This window comes from Cavia porcellus, unplaced genomic scaffold (assembly GCF_034190915.1).
Source record: "Cavia porcellus strain 051 isolate PalLab524CR breed Dunkin Hartley unplaced genomic scaffold, mCavPor4.1 scaffold_1, whole genome shotgun sequence".
Classification (NCBI taxonomy): Eukaryota; Metazoa; Chordata; class Mammalia; order Rodentia; family Caviidae; genus Cavia; species Cavia porcellus.
This window is the reverse complement of record NW_026947484.1, coordinates 219,556,561-219,578,000: the sequence shown is the minus strand read 5'-3', so window position 1 is coordinate 219,578,000 and position 21,440 is coordinate 219,556,561. Positions and strand designations below refer to the sequence as shown.

At 40.5% G+C, this 21,440-nt stretch overlaps 1 protein-coding gene and 1 long non-coding RNA gene across 3 annotated transcripts in view; one reads left to right on the top strand and one right to left on the bottom strand.

The window, feature by feature from the left end:
• Window positions 1-21,440, bottom strand: part of Dhx57 (DExH-box helicase 57) — a 52,814-nt gene that overhangs the window by 12,060 nt on the left and 19,314 nt on the right. For both annotated transcript variants that reach the window (XM_003473040.5, XM_063229512.1), the window contains exons 9-19: window positions 21,033-21,157; window positions 18,206-18,339; window positions 17,773-17,827; window positions 14,026-14,231; window positions 10,426-10,542; window positions 9,223-9,319; window positions 8,003-8,176; window positions 7,341-7,541; window positions 4,343-4,619; window positions 1,324-1,419; window positions 1,137-1,220 (exon numbers count right to left, since the gene is read on the bottom strand). In XM_003473040.5, the coding sequence (XP_003473088.1) occupies window positions 1,137-1,220; window positions 1,324-1,419; window positions 4,343-4,619; window positions 7,341-7,541; window positions 8,003-8,176; window positions 9,223-9,319; window positions 10,426-10,542; window positions 14,026-14,231; window positions 17,773-17,827; window positions 18,206-18,339; window positions 21,033-21,157 (1,566 nt within the window). The remainder of the gene's footprint in view (window positions 1-1,136; window positions 1,221-1,323; window positions 1,420-4,342; window positions 4,620-7,340; window positions 7,542-8,002; window positions 8,177-9,222; window positions 9,320-10,425; window positions 10,543-14,025; window positions 14,232-17,772; window positions 17,828-18,205; window positions 18,340-21,032; window positions 21,158-21,440) is intronic.
• LOC106028344 (uncharacterized) lies at window positions 1,745-21,061 on the top strand. Its single transcript, XR_001201944.3, has 6 exons — window positions 1,745-2,254; window positions 5,122-5,266; window positions 5,950-6,080; window positions 8,921-10,607; window positions 19,017-19,205; window positions 20,926-21,061. It is a non-coding gene; the product is annotated as an uncharacterized LOC106028344 (long non-coding RNA).

The following is a 21,440-nucleotide window of genomic DNA, read 5'->3' as shown; positions in this document are numbered from 1 at the left end:
CCTAGAAGGGTTCAGGGGGTAATCTCAAGGTTTCTTCTTAAACAACCAAATGCATTCACGCATGCGTTTATTCAGTGACTCATTACTAAGCACCTACTATGTGCTAACCACTGCCGTAGGCACTGAGAATACAGACTGAACAAACAGAAAGGACTCTGCTCTGACAGAACTCCTGGGACAGAGAGGAAGAAACTGATGTCAGGCAGTGCTGAGTACACGAATAGCATTAGCTTTATGGTCTAGCCCATGTCATGCTAACATATAGTATGACATAAAGTCGATCCCTCTCTCAGTCCCGCAGCTTTAAGAAAGCTGTCCACCATCATTAGTCTGCCATCTCAGACCACTTTGGAAGGAGGCCTGAAACAATACTGCAATGCAAAGAAGCGCTGTCTGTCACTCCACAGAAGACAATAAACCTGTCTCTCTCTCGTATACCCCTGGCACATGTAGGCTGTAACGCACATAAGACAACTGAATAAAATCTAGCTCAGTATTAGTTCCTGGACTTTGAGGAGAGTAAACCTCTTTTGAGAATCTCATGTAAATGCCATCTTTCTCCCCAGGATAATGCACATATGTTTCAGGGGTGTGTGGATGGAGGTTAAAGATGCCTGCTATAAATTACTGAGAAAACTGACTTCCAGTGAGAAGTAATCTTCATTACACTGATCTCCTGCTCTATCTCTCACATTAAGAATCACATTCTTCTCCAGGAAGAAAAAACAGGTCAGCTAACCGTTTGAGCCCAAAAACCTGATGGCACAGTTCAGAAGTCCATTTGCACAGCTGCAAAAACCAAGCTCGGTCCAAAAATAATATTTTTTATGTCAAGTATAGCCAAGGCATGGTTTTAAGGGCAAATATAGTCAGGCATGGTGCCACATGCCTGTAATTCCAGCTATCAGGAGAATGAGGTGGGAGGATCATAGGTTCGAGTAACTTCGTGAGGCCTTGTCTCAAAAAGATTAAAAAGGCTGGGGATATAGCTTGGCATTCTCTGAGCCCAACCTCCAGTACATAAAAAACAAAACAAAACAAAACAAAACAACAAGAGAGGTAGCATTGCCTGGCTCTCTTGTGGACTCATTACAATGGAAAATGAATGAAAACCAACTGCCATGGAGACAACTCACCTGCAGAGCTCTTCCCGACAAGAAGTTTTGTCTGCAGTAATTGTAACTCGCATGCATGCCTTCTCTTGTACTCAGCTGCCACCCCTAAATTTTGAAGAAAATCAGACTGAATGGACTCTGTATTAGTGTCAACTCTGGCAGTAAACCCAAGGTATGTATTAGGATATCTACTTATAAGTATGTGTACCTTATATGCTCGGAGAAGGGCCAGATAATCACTGTTTGCAACGGCAAATTCCAACTTCTTCTGGTTAGCTTCCTCTTTCTTATCCCAGGGAGACACCTAAGGGAGAAAAACTGGCTTTTAAGGACACATTTTATATGAAGTTTCAAATGGCACTTTCCTAGGGAGGAAGCCGGCCACCTGGGGAAAGCATGTGGAACATGGCATCCTCGGCGGCAGCCAGGACGGCAGAAACCAGCAAGCGGAGGTTCTTTCTGTCCTGAGTCTGTTTGCCTCACTAGTGAGCTCTTCTGGGCCTTCCACTTCCAAGTGGCAAGAGTTATCCAAGAGGTGCTCAGTCTACATGCTACTTCTAAAATAAAAAAGTCTGTTCCCTTTGTGGTATCTTTGTTTTACAACTTTTTTTTCTTTTCAGTGCTGGACATTAATACCAGGGCCTTGCAAGTGCTATTTTAGACTCTTGTTCATCTTTTATTTTTGAATATCGTCAGCTTCCCAATTTAGAAGCAATGTTTCCCTCTATTTTTACAGCGTTTAAAAATGTTATTGTGTCTCCAGCTCTGAAGATGCCAGCCTGAGTTACATCAGGCTCTCACCGACGCAATACCACTAGCAACCATTTAAACCCAACTTCTCTCAAATTTTTGTGTAGCTGAATAACTTTACAGGTAACAAACCAACAACAGACTTTATCTTCTACTGGAAAGTAAAGTTCTTTCCTTCCTAGGAAAGCCAGAGGTTACATTTCGGAGCTTACCATTACGTTTACAGAGCCTAGCAAGGTCAGGTGCTCAGATCTGGCTAATGATAACATCAACATTTCCAAAGAATATTTTCATTTCCCAAAAAAGAAAACAGATGTTTCTTGAGATGATCTGAGAAGCAGGCAATGGAACTTCTGTTACAACACTGATGCTGAACGTCTCTGAGCAAGGTGGGTCTGCTAGAGCTTCGTTTTATCATTGCTATTGAATGAAACAGCTATGCTAACATTCTGTGCCTAAATGTCCTCTCTAAAGCCTCATGTGGCCACAGGGTTTTTTTGGAAATGGCTTAATATAGGTATGTGGCTGATTCATGGTGCAATGCTGGGATTAAGGGTGCTGGGATTAAAGGTGGGTGTTTGCTAGATCAGTCCCTGAATGCACTGGCATCACTCTAGTTCTGATAGACTGGATACAATATAAAGATACTGTTAAGCTTTCTCCGTCTGTTGCTTTGCTGTCTTCTGGCACCATGAATAGATGCCCCTCTGCCATGTGCCACCCAGCCTTGAAGTCAGGAAATTATGGACTGGAACCCCCACAGACTGTGAGCTGAAATAAACTTTTCCCCCTTTAACTTGTGTGTTGGGTATTTTGTCTCAGCAATGAGAAAAATAATGAAGACAGATCCTTTTGTGGATCTATGATTTACAATTCTATGAAGTATAATATTAAAAACTGAAGAAAATAACTATGTATCTATATTTTTCTCCTATATAACATAAGCCGTGGTAAAAAAAAAATAAAGGCAAATTGATGCTCCACTCAACAAGAGCAGAATACCCATTCATCTGAAGTACACGGAGAACACTCTCCAAGAATTTATCACATGCTTGACTGTAAGACAAAGTTCAGTAAGTTTTATTTAGTTTTTTTGAGACAGGGTCTTGTTACACAATTCAGGCTATCCTTGAACTCACTATGTATCCCAGGCTGACCTTGAACTTAACAGTGATCCTCTTGCCTCAGTCTTCCAAGTGCTGGGATTACAGATACGTGCCACTATGCCAGACTTCAGTAAATTTTAATGGGCTAAATAATACAAACTATGTTCTATGATCACAGAGGCCTGAAATCAGAAATAACAGGAAAAAAAAAATCAAGGAACTCACAAATATGTGAAAGTTAAATAATCATATGCCTGTGAGTCACAAAAGAAATGAAAAGAGAATAGGTGACTGGGGTAGAGCTCATGGTAGAAAATCCAGGAAATCAACTAGTAACCAACGCTGGAGAGGCTGTGGGGAAAAAGACACACTTCTACATTATTGGAGGAAATGTAAAGTAGTACAACTACTATGGAAATCAGTATGAAGACACCTCAGAAAACTAACACTAGAAATTCTGTCTGACCCAGCTGTTCCATCTAGGTATCTTTCTGAAAGACTTAAAGACATCATATTACAGTGATCCAGGCATGCTCGTATTTATAGCAGAACAACTCACAACAGCTAAATCTTGCAAGTGGCCTGTATGCCCATCAACAGATAAATGGACAAAGAAAATGTGATATTTATACACAATGAAGCACTAAGCCAAGAAGGATAAATTCAAGTTATTTGTAGGAAAATGGATGCATCTTGCAATCACAGTGTTAAGTAAAATAAATCAGACATAAATATTATATGGTTTCTCTTACATGATAAACTTAAAGAGTATAAATAATTTAAACAGTAAAATACAAGATAAGAAATAAGGAGTTAGATCCTCTGCAAATAAAAAAGAGAACCAGAGATGGAGGGAAAAGGTGAGGGAAGGAACAGGGAGGAGAAGAATAAAGTTGTGTTTTGTACATGTACCAAATCTCCATGATGAATGTAATCATGTAGAGCAAATATGTACTAATAAATAGGAAAAGGAAAAAGAAAATACTCAAATGTTAAGTAAATTGCTCAAGATACATAGCTTTCCCTGAAAAAAAAAAAAGACAAATGATCTCAAAGTCATAATCTAATCTTGTACCTTAAGAGACTGGAAGAAGAGCAAACTAAACCTATACATAAAGTGGCTTGCTGGGAGCGGTGGCACACATCTATAATCCTAGTGCTTGGGAGGCCGAGGCAGGAGGACTGCTGCCAGTTTGAGGCCACTCTGGGCTACACAGTGAGCTCAAGGCCTGCCTAGACTACATAGCAAGATCCTGTCTCAAAAAACCCAAAAAGCTGGGCTCATTTTTAAGATCAGATGATTTTGGGGTTTACATCTCCCTCAGAGATCTATGACATAAACTTCAGTTTAGATGAGTATTGTTTACTTACAAAAGGAGACTTAAAGGCCAAACTAGCAGCAATGGTGAGTGCAGGGTCCAAACAACGGAAGATAGACCCAAAAAGCATCAGTTTGCCGATTCTCACGTCCACGGGCAGAGAGGCCAAGTGGTACCCTAGAGGGGTCAACTTCTCATCTGGAGTTAGCGCTCCCAAGTCGCGTAACCGAACTTTTGAGGCTCGGAGAGAATCAGTGTGTGGTGGTTCAATGAGCCGGGAGAACACGGACTGGAGACTGTGAGTGCTAAACATGTCTAAGATTTTGATTCTGAAAAAACAAACGAATGAGTTGTCAAATTGGTGGAATGATACAGAAGAGTAATTTGTTTCTTGAGTGAGAATAATTTACAATTTAACCAGTTTTTGCTTTTATAAGCCATATAATGCTAGTTTAATAAAAAATTTTTGAAAATCTCTTCTAGTTTCCCTAGAAATAAACTACAGAAACACTTTTAAATTCTGAAACATTTATGTTTATAATAAAATCCTTTTTATAAACTTTCAAATAAATCATCACATAAAATCAAATGATAAAAGGTAAATACTGGTGAGGATGTGGGGAAACGAATCTGTTGTTCATGGGAATGTAAACGACAGACCTGTCATGGGAAACAGAGAGGACAGTCCTCAAAAAATTAAATTAGAACTACCACGAAATCCAGCAATCTCACTTCTGCGTATTCTTCATCTGAAAATTTGCAACCAATGTCTCAATGAGATACTTGCGCACTCCTGTTCATTGCAGCATTAATCTTTGTTTTTTGAGACAGCTATGTAGCCCAGGCTGGCCCTGAACTCATGGCAATCCTCATGCTCCAGCCTCCTAAGTGCTGGGATTACAGGCATGCACCACCACACCTGGCTGCAGCATTTGTCTTAATAAGATGTGGAAGTCACAAAAGTGAAAATTGGTAGGTAAGTGGATGAAGAAAATGTGGTATATAAGTACAGTGGAGTACGATTCAGTTGGCCTTAAAAAAGAGAAATTCTCAGGCTGGGGATTTAGCTCAGTGGCATAAGTGCCTGCTTTGTAAGCATGTGGTCGTGAGTTTGATCTCTGGTACAAAAAAAGAGAGAGAGAGAGAAATTCTGCAATGCATGATAACTGGGTGAACCCTGAGAATATTATATTAACTCACAGGACAAATAGTGTGTGATAGTCCTTATATGTGGCATCTACAATGAATTTACAAAAGCAGGGAGAATGGTGGTTTCCAGGGACTGGAGTGAGGTGGGAGGGGGGATTATTCTACAGGCAGTAAGTCTCAGTTATGAGTGATCCCTGCATTTTCCGTATCAGATCATGAGATTGGCCATCTAGGATTATGCCTGTGCTTCTCAGTACTGTTTGTATATGGCCATGGCTTAGATCTAGAATGTCCTCTAACGGCCTGCTGTGTCACAGGTGGGGCTTCTAGAAGGTGACTGGATCACAGTGGTGCTCTCCTCCTGAGCAGAGGGATCTACTGCTGTGTTCCCAGCTGTCTGTGCTGTCAGGAGGTGGGGCTAGCTGGGAGAGGTGGGCCCTTGGGGCTGGGACCTGAAAGACATCTCTCCTTCCCTGGCTTTTCTCTTCCCTCTCTGCCTCCTGCTGCCAGGTAGTGACCAGCTTTCCTGAGCCACAAGTTTTGCCAAGCAGCTTCTGCCTTGGAGCCAAGTGACCACAAACTGAACTCATCGAAACCCTGAATCAAAGGAAATCTCTCTTCCTGTAAATTGTGGGTGTCAGGTACTGTCCAGGACATAAAAGTGACTAAGACATACGCTTAAATATTTACTAAGAAGGAACATTTCATGGTAAAGTATTACCACAATAAAAACTGGGAATCATTAGCTTGGTTACAACTGCTATCCAATGAAAGGAATTTATGAAAAAATTTAAATCATGAACTTACTGTTTCTCACATTAAAACTGCACACTGATTACAAAATTAGTCTACACTGTATCTTGTAATAGATTTTTAAAGACTAGTATTTTATATTATGACCTTCCATAACTTTTCAGAAGAGAAAAATATTTTTCTTCACTTACAGTTCCTAAAGTTGTTAACTTATATACATATTGTGTTTTGGTTTTTTTTTTTTTGGTTTGTTCGAGGCAAGGTCTCACTATGTAGTCCAGGCTGGCCTTGAACTCACAGCAAGCCTCCTATCTCAGCTTCATGAGAGCTGGGATTATAGGCCTGGGCAAAACATCAACACATCAGGCCAGGGGTTTAGCTCCGTGGCATAAGTGCCTGCTTGGCAAACGTGAGGTCATGAGTTCGATCCCCGGCACCAAAACCAGAACAAACAAACAAAAGAAACATGAGCACACCATTCCTGAACTATACAGTGCTTAGCTCAATGCTTGGAAATAGAAAGTTCTTAAAATATACCTACTGCATAAAAGAAGAGCTATACATCTTTGTACAAATAATTTCCCCCTTCTTTTTGGGCTATTTCTGTTTGAGCATACTCCCTCAAGTAATGACTGGGTCAGGCAGCATGGATAGTTTTACAGTTCTTATACATTGCCAAGTACGTTTTCAGAGATTCCCCAGCCTCAAGAATATTCTACTTGGGAAGGGTTAGGCATATGGATCAGGGATGTGGCATAGCACGTTCCTAACATGCACAATCTCTGGGCTCCATCCCCAACACCACAAAAAGAAAAAAATTTGATCATTCATTTATTAAATTCTATTTTTCCCTAGATACTCTGATATTGGTGCTGCCCAGAGCAGAAATTCCTTGATAAGTTTGACTATTTTGTTTTTCTAATTTACAAATACATTATTAAGTTCTATTTTAGGATCATGCTCCGCAATATGAGAGATTTCCATGCGCAGAAAGTTAAAAGGAATGATAAAGGCCACTCTGAAGAGCTCTTTACCAATAAGTGATGTCCATTCTCAGCAAAATGTTTTCTACTTGGAACAAGGAAAACACAGAATTTAAGTAGGATGAAAAACATTCTAGAAGCAGAATACAAAACTCAAGAAGTGACCTTAGACACAGCTGCTCCAGGGGCACCCTTTGTATCTCTGGAAGCTGCTGCTTTAACAGCTGGTGGTTGTAGTGGTGGCTGGTGAATAAATGGAAGCAGACCCCCGAGGCCACACGGCCTGCGCGGCCTTTCCTTTGCAGAGCATTGGCCTGAGACACAAAAGTATCCTCTAGACTTTCCATCCCTTTGCTGGCATCATATCTATAAAAGAAAAGGAAATACTGAGTTAGTTTACAAAAATGTGGCCCAAACCACCTGCACAGAGATGAAGCACCTCTCCTGCACAGAAGGACACAGTACCCTGTGTGTTCTGGCTGGACGGGCTCCTCGTGGGAGGAACTGATGCCAAGTGAAATGGCATCAGGTGCCACCACACAGTTCCTTCAGATGATTCTTTTCATCCACGCATATGTGAAATCAAATTTAAAAATGAGTAGAAAATAGCTTCCTTATTTCCGAGGTTAAAACTTTTATTTTTACAGCCTTGTTTGACTCTAAGATTCATGCTCTTGGTTATAGAATCGCTCATACATCCACATTTCATTTTCATACAGTATTTTTTAAACAGTAACTCATGTATGTTAGCATCAGCCACTAAGAGCTATGTCACCCTAAATGAAGCATTTTTTTACTCCCTCTGTTATATCACCAAAAGAGAATACCTCTTTTCTTTCATTTTCCCACAGTCGATGACATACACCACGTCATCAATGGTTACAGACGTCTCAGCAATGTTGGTGGAAATTATAATCTTAGTCACCCCTACGGGAGGTTTTATAAACACGGCCTGCTGCTCTTCACTGGATAAAGACGAGTGCAGTGGGTGAATAATACATCTGAAAGGAATAAAGGCACACTAAGGATTCCGGCTCAAAGCACTGAAGTTAAGATTCTAGTGGGTGTATTTCTATCAAATTCCCGACACGAATTCAGCTTCTGTCCACCTGTCCTCAAGGTCCAGCTCTTCAAAATGAGAAGGTTCTTTCTGATCCTTATCTGGGAACTAAAAGTCTGGTACCAACTTGGAAAAACAGTAACTAGTCAAGGGGAATAAATAATATTCTAAGCAACAAACCTAAAGCAAACTAACCAGCAAAGAATAGTCTTTCCTCAACCTTAAATTCAGAGAAAGACAAAGACAATGATCTAAGGTATTTCTTCCTTCTGCTTCTACAGAATGTTCGTTTGTTAGTTTTCCCTTTAGATGTAACTATACTCCCAGGGTACCGCGCTACTAAAACAGCGTTTACAGATTATTTTCTCACTGTGCTTGCCTGGCAAGCGCAAGGTCCTGAGTTCAATTCCAGAAGCAGAAGCAGAAGCAGAAGCAGAAACAGGAGAAGAAGAAGAAGAGGAAGTAGAGGAGGAAGAGGAGGAGGAGGAGGAGGAGGAGGAGGGGGAGAGGAGAAGGAGGTGGCAGTGGCGGTGGCAGCAGTAGCAGCAGCAAAAGAAGAAGGAGGAGGAGGAAAAGGAAAAAGAAAGAAAGAAAAAATGAAAAAGAAAATTATTTTCTCTCAAAATGGTAGCCTTTCTTTGTTGTTCCGAACGCTAGCTCTACCTCTCTCTTCCCTCCTCCCTAGGAATCTGGCAACTGAATTACATGCACGTTTCCCGAGTCACCATGCTATGGCCATACCACCCTGCACACGTCCGATCTCATCTGAGTTACCATGCTAAGTGAAGAACAGTATCTTTGATGAAACGGAATAACTGATTTCTCTAACCACAACCAAACACGTTTGCCCATTTCCATCTGGCACAAATAAATGCTTGAGGAGAAACACCCGAGCTACAGAGGCTGAAGAGTAATGAGACCCTGCTGTTACTCGAGGCTGTAGGCAGCTGCGATGGACGATGAAGGACACGGAGGCAGCCAGCTTACCGATTGCTACGTCTGTTGTTGAAAAGACAGTTAGACTGCAGCTGTTCATACAGCATTTTGATTTCTGCTAGTCCTGGTAAAAATACAAGTACAGCACCTGGTTATATAAAAAGAATAAGATCAATGATAAAGGAAAAGTTAATATGGATTTTAAAGCTACTTTAAACTAACAAACCTTACAAACAGATTTTTATTAGTCAACTCAATTAGCCGCTTACTATCAGTTTTCTTTGTAAAGTCCCAAATGATTTAAATGAATAATACTTTGTTTGCCACACATTTTGACTTAATAAGGAGAAAATAGAGATTACTACCCTTCTGAAACACGAAGATCTGAGGTATGAAAAAGCACAATGCTGGAGTCAAACAAAACTCATTAGCTGAGCTCTTAAACATTTCTTCAGTGCACTGGCCACTGACACTTTGTTTCTACAGAACACTATCCTTCAAAACTTACCAAGTTAGAAGGTTCTTCTCTTAATAATTAAATCCATAAAGATTTTATTGAAAATGAGAGAAAGAAACTGGCTGGTCAATTGGGTAATATAAATTCAGATATATTTTAAAGAGGTGATATATTAACTAACTACATCATATTAGTAGTCTATGGGCTTCACAATTCTACATTAAAGGAAATTAGAAATTCTAATGGATACTAGTGTATTTGTGTGCCAAGATCAGTCACTCAGCAATAGTTACCTACTTTTGTGCTTTATGCACAAAGAAATTGATAGCCTTTCTTCACTAGTTCCTTTCTAGCTCCACAAACACTTACTGGCTGCCTACATCAGCTCTGTCCTAGTACAACAGGATATAAAACAAGGACCTACCCATAAAGAGCACATGGGCTATTATTTAATCAGTTACTTTCTCCACTAAATAAATAATGACTATAACTTACTACAGAATGGAACTCTACAGTAAAAGGGCTGACAGGATCCTGAAGGATTGTTAATACTTCATTCTAGACAACGTTCACACACTTTATTCCATTTGATCCTCACGGTCAGTAAGAAGGGGATCAGTTCCCTGACAAGTGACTCAGGAGCTTGGCCAGGTCACAGACTCAAACCTAGGAAATTTTCCAGACTCCAAAGCCTCGGTTCTTAATCCACTCCCTGCAGGCTCTGTATACAGAGTCTACATGTGATTAAATGCTCAGGTTAGCCAGGGATCATTCAGGCCTGAACAAAAAGCAGTTACCTGGAGGATAGGAGTGCTTGCCATCCACAATCCACTCCAATAAGGCTTCTATTAATTCAAGATTGACCTTTTCAAAATCCATCATGGACATTGTTTTGATGACTGATTTGCTAATTCCTGAAAGAAAGATAAAAATCAGAAGGATAATTCTATCTATTGAAGACAATAGGCCTGTGAACTAGGTGAGTACTGGGTTGACATCATAATATAGATGTTCATATTTAATGTACTTAAGTCTTTTTTTGTTAGTTTATTAGTATGGTTTAGATATACATAGATCACATTCATCATAGGGCGTTTGTACCTGTGCTGACATATCTTGATTCCTCTGTATGTGTTTTCTTTTTAGTTTATCAGAAAATACAGCTTTACCAGAAGTACTTTTTATTGTGAACAATGACCCAGAGTGCAGGTTTCTGCCTATGTTGTAAAGGCTCACATGGGCTGTTGTTAACTCTTTTTCCTCCCCTCCCTCCCTCCCTCCCTCCATCTCACCACCATGTATTTATTGAAAGTTTAAGTTCTGGAAGCAAAATTCAAAGTCAAATGCATTTCAGAAACCCTTTCAGATTCTATCAAATCACAAGTCAGATTACCTTGAAGTCCGGGTAAGAGTAACCCTAGAAGGAAATGGACAGAGATCACAGCTCTCACCCGCTTCTGGGCTGGCTGGCTGGCTGGCTGGCCTGTCATCTGTCTATCTGTTTGTCTGTCTATCTATCTATCTATCTATCTATCTATCTATCTATCTATCTGCCTGCTTGTGGTACTGGGTAATGAACTCTGAGACTGTCAAGCTATATCCTTAGCCCCCTTTTAAAAAATTTTTGAGGCAGGGTCCTACTAAGTCAGCTAGGCCAGCCTCACACTTGCAGTCTTACTCCCTCAGTCTCCCAAGGAGCTGGGATTCTCTGCATGTGCCACTGCAATTATTTTTCCCTTTTTTTAAATAAGCAAGAAGGGCTGGATATGTAGCTCAGTGGCATAGCAGCACCTGTCTGGCAAGCGTGAGGCCGAGTATGATTCCTGGTTTCAAAAATCAATCAATCAAAATAAGGAAGAAGCAGCTCAGAAAAACTAAGCAAGGCTCCATGGAGATCATATATAGATTTCTGTTATCTTGTTTACTGTTCTAGGAGCTCTGTTATTTAGATAAAGAAGCTGCGACCTAAAGATAAGGAACTTGCCCAAGATTATGTTTTTTTTTTTTTTTTAAGGAGTTGGACCTAAGTCTATAAAAACAAATCTCTTCTGCCCTTACATTTCAAAATACTGGGAGTAAATAAAACAATATTTGGGACTATGTGCATCTTCTTATAGAATAGTGGCTAGTTTCCTTATTCCTTGATTATCATTCCTCATAAAGGACTGGGAATAGTCTTTGGTGGTTTTTTTTTTTTTTTTTTTTTTGTCTTTTTCCTTTTTATCGGTACCAGGGATCGAACTCACGACTGCCTGCTTGCAAGGCAGGCACTTATGCCGCTGAGCTAAATCCCCAGCCCCTTTGGTGGTTTTTTTGAGACAGGTTCTTGCTAGGCAGTTCAGGCTGGCCTTGGGCTCACTTTGTAGCCCAGATTGGTCTCAAACTTGCAATGATCCTCCTGCCTCCAAAGTACTGAGATTACAGGAGTGTGCCACTACGCGCAGCCTTAATCTTTGGAAAAGATGAAACAGAAAAACTCATTTGCCTCTTATCATAAGGAAGCAGTAATAGTAACAGGGGTTGGATTTTCTTATTTATTTATGCAAAGTAAGCCTTTTGTGTGTGTGAGTTAAAAAACATAGGGATGGAAGCCCAGGGAAAAGAACACGAAGGCGGCTGAGACCTGTCTCTAGTCTAAGCTGGAAGGAAGAAGGCAAAGCGCAACTGTGGAGATTCTCCGTGTTCTGCCCAGCACACGTGCACAGAAAACCTCAGGTTCAGAGAGTATTCGGGTGAGCGCCAGCATGGGAGGAGGAAGCACCCAACAGCATAAATCGAAATGCTCAGTACACACGTGATTGCACTAATTGATTATTGGAGGCGGGGGCTCACTGTGTTACCCCGTCTGGCCTTGAATTCCTGGGCTCAAATGACTCTCCTGCCTCAACTTCTCAAGGAGCTGGGACAGTAGTCATGTAAATTATATTAGTTTAAAATTCCATGACTAGTGCTAAAACTACTGAGTGAAACTTATAATATTTTTAAATAGTCTCAAATATCTCCGTACAAATGACATAACAAAGGCAATAAACAGGAACTATACAGGGCAGAACCTTAACTAAGTGACCCACTTAACTTCACTAATAATGGGGCAAATCATTATTTGTGCCTCCTGATAAACATGAGAGAACATTTTTGTGGTATTTGAGCCCCAACTGTCCAACCTAAATTTAATTAAGGGCAAATGTCAGACAAACCCAAATGAAAGGACATTCTACAGAGTCACCTTTAAAAATGACAAGGTCACAAAAGGCAAACAAAAGCTAGGAGCTGTTCCAGATCTAAGTATGGTAAAGAACCATGATGACTAAACATAGTATGTGGTTCTGGACAGGATCCGGGACCACTAAAAAAATAGCAGTGATGGGCACTAGTGAGATAACTGGCAAAACTGAAATATGACTGTGGATTAATCACAGCTCCAGTGTTAACTGTCTTCATTTTGACCACTGTAACGTATTTTTAGGTAAGAGTATACCCATGTTCGTAGGAAGTACATATTAGTCATAGGGGTAAAGGACCATCACATCTGAAAGGTACTCTCCAAAGATTCAGGAAAAAACACCTACACATAGAGCCAATGACAATGACAGAGCAATTACAGCAAAATATTAATCAGTGAAGTGGGGCAAAGAGTGTAAGAGGATTTATTGTAGTGTTGCAAATTTTTCTGTACATTTTAAATCAAATAAAAATGAAAAGTTACATTTGCTCAAGACTATAACTTTTATTTATTTTTGAAGCAGTGTCTCATTCAATTGTTCAGGCTGGCCTTGAACTCACAGAGATCCTCCTGCCTCAGCCTCCCAAGTGCTGGGATTACAGGTATCTGTCACCATACCTGGCCACTCAAGTATATAATATTTACTATCTCACAATTTTTCTCTAATGAGCACACATTTTTTAATAATCAAAAAAACCTCTGGAAAATGAGAATATAGTAACCATTGTTCGTTTTTTGTTACTTGGTTTGAATGCCCTGTAATACTTTCATTCTCTTTAATGGTTTTATACTATTTTGTTATGTTTGATACTATTATATATGAAGTTATGCTCAACTATTTCAAAGAAAGAGACATTATGGTAGTCACGATTAATTATGGGTTGTCTTCTGGTGAAATACTGTGTTGCTTGCATTGTTCTGTTCTGATCTGCTTTGTTATGTTCTTTTGGTCTTAACCTCTCTAAAAAAAACCCAAAAACCTCACTGGCAAATACAGTACAGTAACAACATAATGTAAATATGCATCAGGCCTGCTATTTTTCTAAGTTTAAGGTTGTTCTGATGGATTAAAATCAGTAACTATACAAAAAAAGTCATATTTTTCTTCTTCTGGATCACAGTGAAGAAAAATACTAGAAATATTCGACATTTCCCTGGGAAGAAGAAATATTACCTTTGTAGCGAGCCAGGAGCTGCTTGAAATCTAACTGTTGATCGGGCACTGCGTCTTTGACGGAGTCCTGGTCCTGGAAGTGAAGGGACAGCCGCAGGTCTTCTTCCACTTCTTCAAAGGCGGTTCTGTTGCGCCTTGCTTTAAGCTTCTCCTTTGCAATCTGTTTCATGGAGCGCATATATGGGCTCCCATCATGTAAGACGTACCTGAGAAACAAAGACGGAGGAGTGTGTGTGTGTGTGCGTGTGTGTGTGTGTGTGTGGCAGGGGTTGCTGGTGAGGAACAAAAGCATTCACCTACTCTGTGTGCTTAATAAGCAGAATGTTGCTGTTTTGCCCCACTCAAAAGCTGTCCTTCCAGTTTAGGATTCTGATAGCTGTGCCCTAGTTTTGGTTGGAAATATACTGGAACGCCTTGGGTTTTGTCTGGGAAACCAAGTGAGAATTTGCAGAAAAGCCCTATCTGGAAAAAATAGCACCATCAGAAAACACACCTGCGTTACAGCCTCAGGAAACTTTCCCCTCGGTTTCTTCTCTTCCCTGCCAGTCTTCCCCACTCCCAGAAAGCCTCAGCTGTAATCCCCAGGCAGGGAACTCCTCTTTGTTGCAACCCAATCTAGACTCAAAATTCCAGTTTTTGGCGGAACATATCTGTAAGACTATCTTCAAAATATTTCAAAAAACTCTTCTTCATTAAGATACTTTAGTCTTTGTTAATAATACTATCAGACATTATGGCAGTGGAAAATAAACTCAAAACCAAAATGTCTGGAACTGAGTTGTATGTCTGCCATCCAAGTGACATGCCATGAATCTGTTAGCAAATCTATTTTAAACAGCTTTAATGATTTTCTCATCATTTTGGGGAAACTGGCCTAGATAACTGGTTTGAAACTACTTTTCTTTTTTTAAAAATTCATTTTATTTCAAAGAGAGAAAAAAAGGAAGAAATTTTTATTTGAACCCTAAACATTGCTTAGATCCCCCAGAAAGGAGAAGGGGTCCTTTCCTCCCCTCCTACCCTTCTTGGCCAGATCACTTGTTTTTCTTTCTTTAAAGTTTCCTACAAAATTTCATGTGCAGAAAGTATACTTTAGTTTTAAAAAGGGGCATAAAGGCTGAAAATGTAGCCCAGTGGTAAAGCCCTTGCCTAGGATACATGAGGTTCTAAGTTTAACACTCAGTACCACAAAAATAAATATACAAACAAATAACAAGAAATGAAATAAAAATGAAAAAGGGTCTACAGAATGGAGTACATAGCAAGACATTGTCTCAAAAAATATGAGTCTACAATCTGAGTCCCTCCAACCTCTCTCCTCCACTACACGTCACAGCTTTGTCTCACACTCAGCATTCTTTGCTCATTTAACATTTACCAAATGCCTACTTGGTGCAAGGCATTGATTCCCAGTAGCGAAATAAAGGAGAAGAAGAAAATCAAAGAAAAGAACCCTAAACTTCTAATAAAGAACTTCTTTGGGCTAGCGATGTAGCTCAGCGTTAGAGTGCTTGACTAGCATGCACAAGGCCCTGGGTTCAATCCACTATCACGGAAACAAAACAAAACAAAAACTGATTCACATTGAGGGAAATTTCATTCAAGCTGGATGTTAAAGAATAATGAGATAAGGAAGAAAAATGGAATAAAGATAAAGGAAGTACCAGTATGGCATAACTGAGAAGCACTTCAGTCGTCAGATAGCACTCTGGTTGGCATGGAAAGGAGACATAGTAGGAGGGAAGGTTGAATACAGGCTGAGGCGTGGGATACAGGGAACCGGTGACAGTCAACACGGGGAGGATCAGGACGGAGTCTGTGTTTAGAGGGTCATGACTCACTCCTACAGGCAGTGAGTGGAAAAAGTGAAAGAGGATTTCCTCGGAAACTCTCAGTTTGGAGCAGGGCAGGACCTAGAAAGTAACAATTTTAATAAATATCTTAAGTAGGGGCTGGAGATTTAGCTCAGCGGCGTAAGCGCCTGCCTTGCAAGCACGCGGTTGTGAGTTCGATCCCTGGTACCGATAAAAATAAATAAATATCTTAAGTAATCTCCTAACAATAAAATTTGAGAGCAGGAAGTTTTGGGTTTTTGACAATGCTGTACTGTGAAATACATGCAGAGCTGCACATGCCTGTTATCCCAGCACCTGGGAAGTCGAGGCAGGAGGATGCTTGTGAGTTCAAGGCTGGCTTGGGCTGAATTCAAGGCCAGTCTAAACTACACAGCAAGACCTTGCCTCAAAATACACACACACACACACACACACACAAACACATGGAATAGCCCTTATTAGGTGTTATGCTTTACATGTAGATGTCTCCACAGTGTCATTTGCTCATAGTGGGGATTCAGGAAGGCAATGGAATTATGGGTGTGGTACAGCTGACCTGCTGTTAGGGGGTGGGGACTGGTCGGAAGAGGCAGGTCACTGAGGCACGACTTGAAGAGAGTGGCTCCCTCCCTTCTGTTTCCTCCCACCATGAGGTGAGCAGCCTTCCCTTACCCAGACCTTCCCAGCATGCCACCACGCATGCAAAGCCTGGAACTTCTAAAGTGTGTTCAGATGCTAGGTATTTTGTCCCAGCAACGAGGAAAGTGACTAAGACATTAGGGATAGCAGGAGAAAGTGAGTTGTGTTTGAAGGTGCCAGGTCTCGGAGGAATTTTCATTCTAGAACGTAGAAGCCGGGAATGAAGACATTGCTCTTGTCACAGAAACGAGAGCTAAAAAATACCATGAATTGTTTAAATAGTAAGTGGAGAGTTTCCCAGTGAGAGCAAACAAGGGGGCAATAAAATCTTGGGGATCCTCAAGATAAAGAATAGAAGAGAATCTGGTAGTCTACAATGGATGTTACCATTTTCCACCCAGTACTGCAATCATTTACTGAGATAGCTTGCTATCCAGACTGTACTACCAGCTCCTTGAGAGTAGAATGATGAGAGTAACAACTAACATTTAAAATCATGTCCATGCCAGGGGTGGTGGCACACACCTAGAACCCCAGTACTTGGGAGGCTGAGGCAGGAGCATCACCACAAGTTCCAGGCCAGCCTGGAATACATAATGAGTTCAAGACCAGCCTGAAGTACATAGTGAGACTCTGTCTCAAAAAACCAACTCTCCCCTCAAAAGCATGTCCAATGTGGCAGGCATAGTTCTAACTTTACAACTATTAGTCCTTCAATTAATCATCATAATAACCCTATAAAGCGGCTAATATTAAAATCCTCATTTTACGAGTGATGAAACAGACACAGAGATTAAACTACTTGCCAAAGTTACAGTTAGCTAATATTAAAATCCTCATTTTACGAGTGATGAAACTGAGACACAGAGATTAAACTACTTGCCAAAGTTACAGTTAGTAAGTAGAGGGATTTAAATACTGGCAGCCTGTTTGCTGAAGGAAAGAAGAAAACCAAATACTGAAATAGAAAGATCAGAAGAGCCGGGGATTTAGCTCAGCGGCATAAGTACCTGCCTTATAGGTGCGCAGTCATCAGTTCGATCCCCAGTTTAAAAAAAAAAAAAATCAGAAAGACTAACGCATGTATTATTACACTGGCATACTAAAGGTACAGCGAGGGCTGGGGATTTAGCTCAGTGGCATAAGCGCCTGCCTTGCAAGTGTGCGGTTGTGAGTTTGATCCCTGGTACTGATAAAAATGAAAAAGACAAAAAAAAATTCATAAAGGTACAGTGAGATTTTGGTGAACATTTTTTAATTAATATTTTGTTACCTTGTCACAGCAATTGCATCTTCCAGAAAAAACTGATCCACAGGAAAGGTACGACCTAGAAAAACAAGAAAAGAAAATAAAAAGTCTCAAAATACCCCTTAAATTATCTTGAAATAGGTGCAGTTTTTTGTTTCGTTTTTTTTGGTTTTACTATGCAGCTCAGGTTGGCCTTGAATTCACTTTGTATCCCAGGCTTGGGGCAATTCTCCTGCCTCAGCCTCCTGAATGCTGGGATTGCAGGTATGTGCCACCATGCCCAGTTTAACCACAACATTTTTAAAACGTCATATATAAAACTGAAATTTCCTGGCAAGTGGGAACAATACCTAATCAATTGCATTCTATGGTTATGATTCTATTATAAAATTATCAAGTGAATTTTAAAATAAGTTGATTATTAGAATGATACATATTTAATGACATATTTAGTCACCTGGTATAGTAATAACTGGGCAGGAATTGAAATATTCTGAGAAGAGTTCAGCATCTAAAGTCGCACTCATTAAAATAACTTGAAGATTTGGTCTCTGCAACACAATATCCTTCAAGACCAGCAGCAAGAAGTCACTAGAGGACATAAAAGAAACATCAATCAAAGGCACTCTACCCAAATCAGTAACTTTTGATGTATTTGGAGCAAGGAATATGTAAGACTCGTGTGAAAAAAATGTAACACTTCTAGGAATGGTGTCATGTCCCTGGTGTGAGGACTTCACATCATAAGGCCACTGATTCCCAAATTAAACTTCGTATAGTATCAATCAAAATACCAACCAGATCAATCAATAGTTTGATAGTTCTACTTCTTGACACCTATAAGTACATAAAAAGGTGTATCCAACAATCTTCATTATAGCACTGTTTGTAACAGTAAAACAAGAGAAACTATTAACTGGCCATCAAGCAAAACATGGTTTAACTGTACCAGTATGCTCCAGTCAACACAGTAACACAAGGCGGATTAAAAGAAACAAATACAACTATAGACCCTTAACACAGGTCAAAAGAAAACAAACAGGGCTGGGGATTTAGCTCAGCAGCATAAGCGCCTGCCTTCCAAGTACGTAGTCATGAGTTCGATTCTCGAAAACAAACAAAAACTCAAGTTGTGCAATAATACATGATACAAAAAAGCAATACTGGTCTCCCTGCTTCCGCTGAGGCTGCCTTATAATCTATACTCAATATAGTTGATCTATAATTCTGTTCAAATGTCAATCTGAGTGTGCTGTTCTTTGCAAAAGCCTTCAGTGGTTTCCCCATGAAGTCCCTGATGACGAAGCCTTCCTGACGGGCTCTGCACTGGGCTGCTCACAGGCTCCTGCTTGCCCTCACTTGGCGGGCTCCTCTCCACCGCTCAGCCTCCCAGCCTGCCTGGAATCTCCTGACTTGGTTTCTCCTCCACCCTCACTTCCTTCAAGTCCACTGTAAAGGTAACGGTCCAGCAGGGCCTTCCTGGGCCACAAGATTTAAAATTCTAATGTTCCCTCCATTGCAATTCACCCAGTTTTTCCCTCTGCTTCCGCTGGTACTCCCCAAGTCCCGGGAGCTAACCCAGGGCTGAATCCAGGCTCTTTTTTTTTTTTTTTTTAACTTTTTGAGACAGGATCTTACTAAGTCACTACCTTGCTCAGGTCTGGCTTTATTTGTAATCCTCTAGAACAATCAGATATTCCTTAACTTATAAAGTGAGCATATCACTTGTGTAAAGGAAATGCACATTTGAAAAAAAAAAGCTTCCTAAAAAGTAAACATATGTCAATGCATAAAGATATAACCATTTAAGATTTATCACTATCTTATTCTGGGAGTTTTTAAAAATTTTGATCTACTATTTTTACCTAAAAGTATGCTCTTTCTTAGTTTTTAGTGACTTCATATTTAAATTTTTTTATTAGTATATGTTTGCAACTTCGTATTTCTTTGTATACTAGTATACCAGCATATTTATTTCAGCTAATAGTCTTCTGGTCTTTTTATTTGTTTTAGATACTGGGGATTGAACTCATGACCTATCTATCGCTTGCCAGGCAGGTGCTTATGCCGCTGAGCTAAATCCCTGGCCCACTCTTCTGGTTTTATGCATCTTCCCTGTTCAGTTCTTAAAAACATTTTATTAGCTGGATCCTCTCGAAGGCTTTGTTGGTTGTTTCACAGTGAGCCATTTTCTGCTTTTCTTCAGTCAGTTCATCAGTTTACCTAGAACCCTTCTTCTCAAAATACTCATAAGAACATACCACTTTTGGGGAAACACACTTTGCAGGGACCTTCTGCAACTTTCCCACTGCTGTTTTACTCCTCCAGGGCATAATCTACAGGTCAAACTATGATTAACACTGTCTATCTACATGGCTCTTCCTCAGTATTTAAAATAGGGAGAATTTTTAAAGACACAGCTCTTTAATGACTTCTAAGTCCTTAAAATAAAACTGAAACGGTTTCTTGTTCATGTTGTGGAGGCACTGGGAGAGTCGGTGCCTGGTTCTTCCTCCCTACACACCAGCCACGCTGGCCTGCCTGCAGTTCAGGACTAACCCAGTCCCTTGCCACTGCAGAATCTTCACACCGCTGTCCTTGCCCCCATTTGTCACATGAGACTTGCTTTTATAGTTCAGTTTTCAATTCAAAGATAGGGCCTTTGGCCATCTTACTGGTTTCTCCCTCAAACTCAGCATCCTGTTTATCCCTTCGTGGTACTTTGGTGGGGGGGCACTGGGAATCAAACTCAGGACCTTGAGCTTGCCAGGCAGGTGCTTGCACCACTGAGCTACTTCCTGGCTATAGTTACTTAATTGTTACCTGTTCATTATTTATTTATTTTTTACCCAATTATAAGAGAGGAGTGTAAAACCACACACACGTTTGCTCACCTTTGTATCCCCAGTAACTAACATACCACTTGGCACTTAACGCAGGCTCAATAAATATATAAATGAATGTTGACTAAAAGGCCAAAAGAACAAAGGAGGCACGTACTGAGCAGTCCATCAGCCACAGCACACATCACATCTGCTAGTTCTGCTATGGACAGTGGCCAGCTCAGCACGATGCCCAAGAGAGTGCAAATGAATCAGTGAAAAATCCTGTTACTGTTACAGACCCTGGAGATCAAGAAAGCAGTTCCTCTTCCCTAACTTGGCCTTCCCTACACAGGTTACTGTTGCAGGCTCTCGGATGCTGAGCTGGAAGAGAACAGCACTCTCTCAGCCCCATCTTCGCTTCGGGTGTTTGAGTGTTCACCGGGAAAAGCGCTACCCTACCTTTCTTCTGTTCTCTCATGAACTTCATCAACAATGATGTGGGTGACTCCTTGCAGAGCTGTGTCCCCTTCCAGCCTTCTCAGCAGCACTCCGGTGGTGCAGTATAACAGTCTGGTGGCCGAGGACTTACACGCCGAAGGGCAGCATCAAGGATTCATGAAAGTGTTGAAGAAATATTCACTGGCAAGTTATTTCGCATGCACAGGAATAATTATAATACTGAAAGCAACAGCAGTTCTGTACTTTATGTATAACAGTAAGTATAGTTTTTGGCTGGGACAAGAATAAAAGCTTTTCTGCTTCAAATAAAAAATTTGAGATCCAAAAATCATAAAACATTTTTTTTAAATTGAGTAATGAAATTCATTCTGGATTTGTCCTAGGTTCAAGAGCCAAGGAGAATTTACT